The 10600-nt window shown below is 39.2% G+C and overlaps 3 protein-coding genes across 5 annotated transcripts; 2 read left to right on the forward strand and 1 right to left on the reverse strand.

Moving 5' to 3' along the window:
• Positions 1 to 613: 613 nt before the first annotated feature.
• On the forward strand, positions 614 to 4598 carry LOC124197446. Of its 3 annotated transcripts, none has more exons than XM_046592923.1 (11): positions 614 to 908; positions 1114 to 1235; positions 1300 to 1414; positions 1619 to 1851; positions 1909 to 2075; positions 2168 to 2322; positions 2385 to 3364; positions 3427 to 3590; positions 3653 to 3856; positions 3927 to 4094; positions 4160 to 4598. In XM_046592923.1, exons 5-11 carry the CDS (start codon positions 1910 to 1912, stop codon positions 4366 to 4368), a joined length of 2046 nt encoding a protein of 681 aa, XP_046448879.1. In that variant the 5' UTR covers positions 614 to 908; positions 1114 to 1235; positions 1300 to 1414; positions 1619 to 1851; position 1909; the 3' UTR covers positions 4369 to 4598. The 3 variants fall into 3 exon arrangements, with proteins under 3 accessions (XP_046448879.1, XP_046448878.1, XP_046448877.1); XM_046592922.1 differs by having other exon boundaries at positions 1330 to 1414; XM_046592921.1 differs by lacking the exon at positions 1300 to 1414.
• A 268-nt stretch (positions 4599 to 4866) lies between these two features.
• Positions 4867 to 8525, forward strand: LOC124197445. Its single transcript, XM_046592919.1, has 7 exons — positions 4867 to 6027; positions 6137 to 6291; positions 6348 to 7354; positions 7423 to 7586; positions 7649 to 7852; positions 7913 to 8080; positions 8152 to 8525. The coding sequence occupies exons 1-7, from the start codon at positions 5877 to 5879 to the stop codon at positions 8379 to 8381; spliced, it is 2079 nt and encodes a 692-aa protein (XP_046448875.1). The 5' UTR covers positions 4867 to 5876; the 3' UTR covers positions 8382 to 8525.
• A 325-nt stretch (positions 8526 to 8850) lies between these two features.
• LOC124197454 lies at positions 8851 to 9553 on the reverse strand. The gene is made up of 3 exons (XM_046592937.1): positions 9399 to 9553; positions 9141 to 9330; positions 8851 to 9070 (listed from the first exon to the last, which is right to left on the reverse strand). The coding sequence occupies exons 1-3, from the start codon at positions 9497 to 9499 to the stop codon at positions 8951 to 8953; spliced, it is 411 nt and encodes a 136-aa protein (XP_046448893.1). The 5' UTR covers positions 9500 to 9553; the 3' UTR covers positions 8851 to 8950.
• Positions 9554 to 10600: the final 1047 nt, after the last annotated feature.

Genomic DNA, 10600 nt, shown 5'->3' on the forward strand with positions numbered 1-10600 from the left:
GGTTCTAGACTCCAGATGAAGCTGTTTTTCCTCATTTTAAGAATTTTTACGTTATTTTTATCTTCCATTTTGGGATCTTTTAGTTGAATCGGCTTAACAGCTCCGGTCGGACGAACGTATAACATCTCGTGACGATGGAAGGCTCTTCACAACTAACCAAAATGCATCCAAGGTTATTATACTGTGGTAGTTTTATGGGAACCACTTATGCTGATTGCATCAGAGTATTAATTTGACGAACTAATAAATATTCTTTTGAAAGTAGGTATAGTCGCTTGACTATGGTAAAATAATTGAAAAAAAAGTAGAACTTATAAATTACTTATAAACCTTCCAATCAATTGATTTCCAATTAATTTGAAACCAATCTTCTTTGTTTGTGTTTGCGTCGTCTGCATACGATTAAAATTTGGCAACAAAGTCAATAAAGGAATTCAATAACATGAATAGTTAACGTTATTATATTTCCTGTGTACGTAATATTCTTTAATCTCATAATTTTCATTTCCCCCTTTTTGATGAGATCGATTGATGACCTTCATCAAGAAAGATGTAAAAAAGAAAAAAATGGCATGTGGGCATGTGGCCCCTCCCCTGTTCACATAAGGCAAGGCAGTTCGTCTGCCACTTGCCAGTGTGAAGTCATGGTGAAGTGTGAACTCAGAATCGTGATCAGCATAACTACTATTATTAGCCACCCTAGGCCAGTTATTTAATTGATGAATGCTAGCTGTAGCTTGTTAACCCATAGTTACGTAAAGTGTTTTATTACAAAGTGTTTAAAATCGACATGCCTCAACGTGGCAAGTCACTTCCGCTCTTGTTTGGTTCTTGATGTCGGTTGTCACCATGATGTTGTCAAAAATGGCGGCAAAATTACGTTGGCAGCAATTCAATCTTCCTCGCAGGTAGTCAAAACATTTTTACTGTAATATACGTGTCGTGCATCATTGATTGATTTGTATAAAACGCCACGGTTTTGATTTGACTTACCTTCATGATGTCTGTAATAGGCTACATAACTTTTTTAAGTTTGTCATCCTACAGAGGTGACTAAAACGGAGGCCTCTGAAGTAATGTTAACTGATAAAAAATTTCTTTATATTCCTACAGATGTAATGCTATGATTGGCAACAGATGTAGATGGTATGACAAACTCTTTAAAACGGATTATCATCATGTTTTACGCTCTATGCACCTGGTCTCTGACCGGCCAGCATATGTTCCCTTTTATTGTAAGTTACGAATTATTTACTACTGGTATCATTGGATAAGTTTCATGTAATAAGCAAACTTTAGCCTAAACAATGTCAACTGTGAATTTCACAGTCAAATTTTTGAAAGAAGACAACAATATTATTCTTCCAGTCATGGGCCATGAATATTATGCCTAGTTTACCTTATTGATTCAAAGGTAATATCTAAAAAGGATGTTTATTTTGTTTAGATTAAAAATTTAGTTGTGATAAATAGAAAACATGAATATTCTACCTAAAGAATAGCGTTTGAACGAGTCAACATTTTTTTTTGTGTCCGCGTGACCGACATTAAGCTCTTTTGCGCACTATTCTTCGACTTGCCTTACGGGTTTTCCCATTTTATTTTGCTTGTTACTCAGGTCTTTTGTAGTGTAAATTCATAACGGGTCGCGTCATTCCATCCGTTCAACCCAAAGTGACTTGCATTTTCCCCTTTAAGAATATTTTGCCTGCGAATTTGTGTTGTGCTTCAAGCTTCATGCCCGGCAGCAAAATGTGTTACATGTACACATATGGTGCTTAAACTTACGTCAGTATGGAGACGGTAGTCGTTTGAGTTCTATCTAGCTCAGACCAGTGCAGATATTTTGAGGTACACTATTGTTTTTCGTTTTTCTTGATAATTGTCAATATTATTGTTGCTTAACAGTATGGATGAAGATTGTTCCAGGACTTCTATGAAGTTCAACACCGACCAAAAGCTGGACATGGGAAAGGCAGAAATTGAGAAAAAGGAGGGATTAGCATTGCTGATTTACGATTTAAAACAACGCAAATTAATCCCTATCAAAATCCTTAGCCTGATTGTTTTTTCTGGTTAGTAAATGCACTAGGGTCGACCTAGGGTCGATAATGTTACTACTAAACCTGACTGATTATTTTGTTTTCCTTTGGTAATGGAATGACAGGTTATGGCGTGCTGTTCCCCTACGCCGCAATTCACATGAAATCTTTGGGGATCAGCGTTGAAGAAACTGGCGCCATTTACAGCGTAAACGCCGTTCTGAGTGTATTGATACCTATCTGCAGTGGCATGATCGCCGATAAATTGGGAAATTTCAAGGTAATACAATTCAAAGATATTTCTCAGTATATATTCTTATTAGTTATAATATTAATTAACAGATGCTTTTGAGCGTATTGTTCGGATGTACTAGCATTACTTCGCTTATATTCCTGCTTGTTCCAGTCGGAAGGATTTCGATTGCTAACCCGACGAATATGTCGATGACACTCGGCTGCTTCAACGACAACTCGACACTCACACTGACAGACCTCGACTTGCATCCATGCAAATTCAAACTGAACGAAGACTCAGAAATCGGTGAAAATGTGTCTGCGACAATAGGAGAATGTGGCAGCGTTTGTTACCGCAGCGACAAATCTGACACCGAAGCCACCCTAGAAACAGCCTCTTCTTTTGTAAGTGATACCAATTTAGATCACTCCATTGGTAAAGAATATCTTGATGCTGTTTTCTTCCCAAACGACTGGGATTTGGAGATGTCCTGCTTGCAAAATTTGAGTGGAAGAAGTAACTGTCAGTTAGGTCGCAAAAGTGGTGCTGTTTCAAGAAAGGGAAAAAACGCAACTCTTGCATTAAAATTATTTCAGAGCGACTACAACATTAAAAGAATGATCCCCGTTTTGTGGATGGCTTTAGAAGACGAATCCGAGTTTCATCACAAGTCTAGCGACTTCCAAATTCAATGTAGCACTTATGATGAAAAACTGAATCTCCTTCAGACTGTGTATTCTCAAGACAATCAAACAGAAAACAACCCGATCACCCACTACCGTACGTGCCGCTCTCAGTGCGTCGTTCAGATCAACCGCTCCGACCTTTGTTCTGATATAGTCCGTGAAGAAGTCATCAATCCTCAGCTCACATTCTGGATGTACTTGCTGCTTCGTTCCGTCTTTGAAGTGTTCGTCGTAGGATCTGCCACTTTATTCGATGGAGCCGCTTTGGTTCTAGTCAACGAAGTCCGTGGTGACTTTGGCTTCCAGAAAATGTTTGGATTCATCGGGTTCGCAATATTTTCACCGATTTCCGGAGCCCTGATGGACCATTTTAGTACAAATGAAAATGATACAAATTTCCGGTAGACGGTAACAAATTCTATATTTTGTGGAAAGCACAACTGCATCTAATTTCTCTTAACAGGCCGGCGTTCTTTCTATTTGCTGGTTTATTTGGTATTGCAGCTGTTGGAATGTTAACGATTGACCTCAATTTTAAACCTCCGGCGGAAAAGCTGATGAAAAATGTGATATCCTTGCTGAAAAACGTTGAGCTGGACGTTCTACTTGCCGTTTGCGTAGCCTCAGGTAAAAATATTTGATAGCCGCTAAGCGCTAACACAGCAACTAGCTAAACATTCTTCATTCAGGATTCTTGGTGGGGTGCACGGGAAATTACTTGTTCTTATTCTTGGAAGAAATTGGTGGGACCAGGTCATTAATGGGACTGTCGGTCACCATCTCTTGTTTAACAGCAATTCCATTGCTTCTGTTATCGGATACCATTTTTCGTAAATTTAGTGTTCCCAACGTCCTAGTCTTTTGCCTTTTTACCTTCGTCATACGTCTGATAGGTATGTTTTGAATTGGTTTTATTAAGTTTAAGCTGTTGCTTTTTAATTCCAAGTGAGTCTAATACCCAAGGATATTCATACATCACCAACCCAAACTTGTGTCTCGTATACGAGGCTATTGAAGCCATTAATGGTGCTCTATCCCTGACATCTTTTATGATCTATGCCAACCAACTGGGGACGACTTCCACTGCGACTTCCATTCAAGGATTGATTTCGACGACCTACTTCGGACTAGGTCTGTTATAAATTTAAGGATTATCAACTCTTTATTGCTATAATAATTGATGCTGGGTGATTTAGGGGTTGGAATCGGAAGCTCTGTCGGCGGAGTCCTGATCGGAGCGTTCGGCCAACGAGTGGTTTTCCGCATTTTGGCAGTCATCGCTTTCCTCACTGGATTCTTCTACTTCCTCTTTAATATCCTTTACTTGCGTCTAAAGGCCAATGATAAAAATAACACTATCGTTGACAAGGCTGAATCAAACAGGAAAGTTGAAGAAATTCAGTGACATTCAACGTCCGTTTGCCGAGTTAGTCTTTTGATAGCAAATAGCATTTAAGCAAACTTCTTTCCTATAAGCCATTAAATCGGTCGTTTTGAGACTTGACTAACGTTTTGACTAAATATTTTTAGCTTATTTACAGATTAAAGCCTATGAAATATTCAGAATTTAAAGACTAAAAGAATTTCGGTTATTGTCATAATTTGATAAATCAATATAAAGTAGTTTTCGTTTCAGTATACTTGTTTTTTGTCAACACTTTTGAACACGAGGGTAACATCGCGTCGTTTCCATCTTCTAGAATCCAGTAGTTTTACGGGACTTCCCTGAATCGGACCACCCTTCAATTAGGTAATAAACATACACCATTTGATCACTTCATTATGTTATCTGTTTATCTAATTCAGGTAGCTTTATTTATCATTGAATAAGAAAATCCCTATGTGCGAACGAAGACAAAGAATGGTTACACAAGCCATCGGCAGCAGTAGAGCAACCGGAAACGTGCGAATCCAATTCCCATTGCTGCATTGGTATAGTTTAGTATTTAAAAAGTAAATTTCACTAATTTTAAACTAATGTTAAACCAAGTGTAAGGAATTCTTGGAAATTCCCATCGTTTTTAATCTTTGGTTACTAGGAATTTAATTTGGTTTTCGCTTGACACATGATTCTTTTATTAGTAGGATTAGCTTTTTTGTTATTTAAATGTTTTTTATTTAGCTACGACTTTACTTTTTTAGACGACAATGGTTGCCGTCCTTGCATTGTTACAAATGCAGATGGTCGCGTTCCTTAGTTCAAGTTCATTTAGTAGACGGTTTATGAGCTAACGAATGTTTTGTAAAAGCAAAAGTCAATTGAAAAGTGCCTCGAGAACAAATGTGGGAGGGCAAGCAAAAGTCATTGCGTGCCGACAATCGATTAGTGAATGCGTTTTTTCAAGAGCGCGCGTAATGATCTCACAATGGCAACAGTTACGCTGATTAGAATGGCTTTCCATCACGACTAATGAGCAATAGGCTGAATGGTGTGTCAGTAGAACAAGGCAAACACTTCGAGGACAGCAGCTTAATAATTGAAATGTCTCATATATAAGCACCTGCTACCTATTTTTAGCTCTTTCTTAGCCGTGGGCAACACTAGTCCCAGACTCCGACCTTGATCCAGATGAAAACCCGCCCGTCGTTTCACTTCTCTTGGAATCCAGCATTTTCTAATCTTATAACCATTTTCCTATCCTAAATTTTTTTTATGTGATGACCGGTCACCATTTGTAGGACGTGAAATGACTCGCAGAAGTTCTCCATATGCAGGACAGACTGGTTTCTTGGAAATTCAACAATTTTTGTTTTATGCTATAGGCAGTTAACGGCAAGACTTGGCCCATTCAACAACACAAAATCGTGCGCTTATAAAATTTTGTCGGGTTTCTTTCAACTAAATTTAGTTTAAATTTACCCTAATTCTATTCCGAGATTTTTATAGTTCGGTAATATTATAAAGGAACAAAAATGGTTGAGACAAACAACAACAATAGCCAGCGTCCACGCGTAACTTTTCAAGTAAAACCAGACAAGAAGAAGGGATTGGCTTTGCTGATTTATGACTTGAAGCAGCCCAAACTGATTCCAGTCAAGCTTTTAACTTTCATCATATTATCTGGTAAGTTTACTGCTCTAGCCATTCGCTGTTAGTATTTATTTTATGTGAATCGTTCTGCTGTGCAATTCATTTTTCCATTTAATTATCGAGTTTTTTAAATTTAATACAGGCGTCGGAGTGCTATTGCCGTTCACCACCATCCATATGAAATCGTTGGGACTGAGCTTCCAAGAGGTCGGCGCCATCTACGGCGTTTCATCAATTGCAGCGATTTTATCTCCTTTTCTCATTGGTTTGATCGCCGATAAACTTGGAAATTTCAAGGTAATCCATAATCTAAATAAAAATCGCAGTGAATTAATCTCTTTTCTATTGATTAGATTTTGATGAGCGCAGTACACGGCCTTCTTGCTATTATAGCGCTTCTCTTTCTGACAGTTCCAGCTGGAAAAACGTGGCATTTTTACCCTGAAAACATCACATTTGCACTCGGTTGTTCGGACAGCAAGTCCGACTATTTAAATTCAGCGACTCTCACCTTGACGGATCTCGACTCGAATCCTTGCCACGTCCAATCGAATTGGATCCGTGAAAATTTAAACAACATTTCTTTGGCACTAGAAGAGTGCGGTTACGTGTGCTACGACCAGCCGTCTGACGTGATCAAGTCGGAGGCCATTGAACTCATTCAAGAAGTAGACCCGTCGATCCCAATTGTCGCCCTAAAAAAAGTTGTCCTGCCAAAAGTAGAATTTCGCGAGGCTGTTTTCTTTCCAAACTACTGGAGCCTTGACACGACTTGCACTCCAACACGATTTGGAGAAGATGTTTGCGTTTTGAATCGAAAAAATGACAGTCAGACAACACAGGTGAACACGACCATCGGATTGGATTTCTTCAGCGAATCCGTGAACACCAAAGGATTATTCCCAGTGAAGTGGATGGTATTGGAAGATGCCACTGGAAGTGATCAAAAACAGAAGAATTTCCAGTGTGGGACTTATGGTGCAGATGAAAAACTTCATCAAACCGTGTACTTTAAAGATTCGAACCAAGCGGATAACGATCGAGCCGTCTACCAGTTCTGCCGGCCTCAGTGTATCGTCCGGATTAACCGCTTTGACTTGTGCCACAACATGGTACGAGAGGAAGTCCTTAATCCACAGCTCACCTTCTGGCTCTACATGTGTCTTCGATTATTCTTTGACATTCTCCTCGGCGGATTAGACTTGTTTGTCGGAGCTTCTGTGGCTTTAGTCGGCGAATTAGGCGGGGATTACGGTTTCCAAAGAATGTTCGGATACATTGGAATCGCTGTTTTTTCGCCCATATCTGGGGTTTTGATTGACCAATTTAGTGAAGATGAAAGTGTGCTCGGAAATACCAGGTAATTAATTTTAATTAGTACCCTAATGTTGACCAATTCATTGTTTCAATCTATTGCTTTTTGACTAGGCCGGCCTTCTATTTGTTCGCTAGCCTTTTTGGAATTGCTGCTGTTGGAATGCTTACAATCAACCTTGATTTCAAACGTCCAGCAGAAAATCTGCTGAGTGATGTTTCAACATTACTTAAAAACATTGAACTGGATGTATTGCTTGTCGTCGCATTTGTTTCCGGTAAAACTACTTATGCTAATTGTGCGAGACAAGTGGAAATTAATGGATTTATTTATTTATAGGAATCTGCAACGGACACGGGTTTTACTATTTGTTTTTGTTCCTCGAAGAGATTGGGGGCACTAGTTCTTTAATGGGACTGTCTAGCACGTTCCAGTGTCTCACTGTGATACCGTTGCTTCTATTCTCTGACCGCATCTTCCGTAAATTGAGTCATCCCAATGTTCAAGTTCTCTGTTTTGCAGTTAACGTCATCCGACTAATCGGTATGCCTATCTCATTTTTTTACCCGTATCAATTTAAGACATTCAATTCTTACTCAATAGGATACTCGTATTTGCACAATCCGCATTTGTGTCTCCTATTCGAGTCGATGGATGCCATTTCCTGGAATTTTGCTCGCACTTCGCATGTAGCCTATGCCAACCAGTTAGGGACGACGTCTACTGTAGCTTCTATCCAAGGATTATTGGGAGGACTCACCTTTGGATTAGGTAAGAGAATTTAAACAAAACTGTTACGCAAAAAGTGCTATTCAAATGAATCGATTAAATTTTTGCTTCAGGATTTGGTGTTGGGAGCTCTGGCGGAAGTTTACTAATCGGTGCCTATGGCCAACGAGTGACTTTTCGCATTCTGGGCGGCATCTCCTTCGTTACAGGACTATTTTACTTTCTTTTCAACATCTTTTATTTACATCCCAAAAATACTGCGAGGATTGACAGTGCAGTGAATCAAAACGAGATTATTTCCGAACCATCGTCAACACTCTCCCGTGATAGTGGTTCTTGTTAGAATATGTACTTGGGTCATCATTTGGATGATTCAAATCCAACCCAATAATCTACCACCATTGAATTTATTTATTAGTCCCGAGAATCCGACTTGCCTCGCCATGTATGAATTCTTACCGTCTTATACATATGCAAGTTTAATGTCTTGAGTGTATAGGGTGCCTTTTATTTATTTAACGAAATTGTAAACGATTTCACAGTATGTAGTGGAAACCGGTATTTAACTTTTGTTTTTAGGCAGTAGGACTGCAATTCTATGGAGCTCGGGTCAGAGACGATAATCTTTCGCGTCAATCACAAGGTGCCCCACACTGCCACAGGTATAACCAGCAACTATGAGAAATAACTAAATAAGACGCTTTCTTTTCTCACTTTCTCCCACAGATTCGCCGTCACTGCCTGTGTTGGCATGGCCACCGAAAATCCCAACCGGACACACCAGATGTAGCAGCATAAAGTAATTAAATAAATTTTGATTAAATTTTTTATTTAATTTAACGAAGTACAATTTAAAATAAAATTTGATTCAGCATTAATCAGGGGTCAACCATGTCTCGTATTCAACGAGACCTATCCAATAGTTGGACGACTGCAAACCCCAGATCGATCACGTGCAGTACCCGACCGGCATGGAGCCTGATACTGAATGGAAGATGGTGCAGATGAGTAAACAGGCAGTCCAATTGAACCCTTGCAAGGTAAATAAAGAATTTTAGATAAAATTCTGAATAAGTCTAAACATGAATGTGGTTTTACTTACTTCGTTGTCAAGTCTCAAACAATAGGCAGTTTCAGAATCAAATACTGGGTAGCTGTAATTATCGCAATGGCAAAATCCTTGGTTGTTAGGTCCGTCGAAAAGTTGCATGTTAACTGGACAATGTTCAGTACTGCCAATTGGACGACATTGTCCATAGAAAAATGTTTGCGTGGACGCGCAATACTGATATCTAGAATAATATCAAATTTTAATGATGTGGGGGGGTTAAGAAGAATTCGTAAAGACGAAAATGTTTACCTCGTCCTGTAGTGATGTGGACCGCAGAATACTTCAGTGAACATGAAACCAAAGGAAAGAGTTATAAAAACAATTAAACTGGAACTCTTGATGGCTTTCATGACGAGTCTTCTAGTACTCTGCAAGTCAATTTCAACACTGAATCTCTATTGGAAAATGTGACCCTCTTTTATGCTGAGGATTTTGCTCAGCAGGACTGCCAGTTTCCCCATAAATGACTGGTGCAACGAAAGGGGTTTTCCCAGGGGATTTCGTAACCATTTGTGACGTCGTGCCATTTAGTAAGTCTCCGCGTCAGCTAGTCATTCTTTTGGTACATGAACCATTCATTGAGGGAAGCTCTCGACCACTTGAGTAAAAGTGAAAGTATGCAAGGGAATACCCGGTTCACAAATTCCTGTTTGAATAATTTATTTAAAACTAGGTCAAGGTTAAAAAATGCAATGTTATTGAATTGATAGTTCCGATCCTTACTTGCTTCGCAATCGCTCGCCAAAAAAATAAATTCCTACCGTCTTATACACAAGCAAATTTAATGTCTTGAGAGTGTAGTGTGCCTTAATTATTAAAATAAAATGTAAACGATTTCGCAATTTGTAGGGGAAAACCCGAAACCGACATTCAACTATTGCGGATTTTATTCAGTGATGTTATGGGGTCGGAAACGGCTATCTTTTGCATCATTCGCTACATAGGTGCCCCAGTTAGGGGCAACCTCACGCCAGTTTCATGGGAGGGTCAATGTCAGCCTCACCTATGTCAGTCAGCAACCGGGGATATAAGGCGCGTTTTATTCTCACTTTTTTTTTCCTTTTCATTACCATAGATTTAAACACCACCTGTGTTTGTGACGATGCCAAAACTTTCTCGACGTCCACATTTTGCATAGAAGACCAAGTGGGCCTGATGTGAAGAACACTGTGCTTGGATCGGTAACGATATTCATTTGTATTCAGTCCTTCTTTTAGATCGGGTGTAATTTTATTTTTATCTATTACTTTTTTTTAGTTTACCAGACATGGACGCTGAAAATTCTAATGACTCGGTGAGAGGCACCGAGAAATCGGTCACAATAGCACAAGACTAAAACACCGAGAAGAGGAAGGGATTGGCATTGATGATTCGTGATTTGAAACAACGCCAGTTGATTCCGATAAAACTTCTTAGCCTAATTGTCTTTTCGGGTGAGAAAATCAAAACAA

Source organism: Daphnia pulex, chromosome 7 (genome assembly GCF_021134715.1).
Source record: "Daphnia pulex isolate KAP4 chromosome 7, ASM2113471v1".
Taxonomy (NCBI): Eukaryota; Metazoa; Arthropoda; class Branchiopoda; order Diplostraca; family Daphniidae; genus Daphnia; species Daphnia pulex.

Excerpts from the sequence above, each read along its gene's own strand:
- LOC124197446 (XM_046592923.1), top strand. The coding sequence starts at position 1,910 with ATGGATGAAGATTGTTCCAGGACTTCTATGAAGTTCAACACCGACCAA. Across the intron at positions 3,591-3,652 it reads TGCCGTTTGCGTAGCCTCAG|GATTCTTGGTGGGGTGCACG; the intron begins GTAAAAATATTT and ends TTCTTCATTCAG. Across the intron at positions 3,857-3,926 it reads CTTCGTCATACGTCTGATAG|GATATTCATACATCACCAAC; the intron begins GTATGTTTTGAA and ends CTAATACCCAAG.
- LOC124197445 (XM_046592919.1), top strand. The coding sequence starts at position 5,877 with ATGGTTGAGACAAACAACAACAATAGCCAGCGTCCACGCGTAACTTTT. Across the intron at positions 6,292-6,347 it reads ATAAACTTGGAAATTTCAAG|ATTTTGATGAGCGCAGTACA; the intron begins GTAATCCATAAT and ends TCTATTGATTAG. Across the intron at positions 7,355-7,422 it reads AGTGTGCTCGGAAATACCAG|GCCGGCCTTCTATTTGTTCG; the intron begins GTAATTAATTTT and ends CTTTTTGACTAG.
- LOC124197454 (XM_046592937.1), bottom strand. The coding sequence starts at position 9,499 with ATGAAAGCCATCAAGAGTTCCAGTTTAATTGTTTTTATAACTCTTTCC. Across the intron at positions 9,331-9,398 it reads CCACATCACTACAGGACGAG|ATATCAGTATTGCGCGTCCA; the intron begins GTAAACATTTTC and ends ATATTATTCTAG. Across the intron at positions 9,071-9,140 it reads GTTTGAGACTTGACAACGAA|GGTTCAATTGGACTGCCTGT; the intron begins GTAAGTAAAACC and ends TTACCTTGCAAG.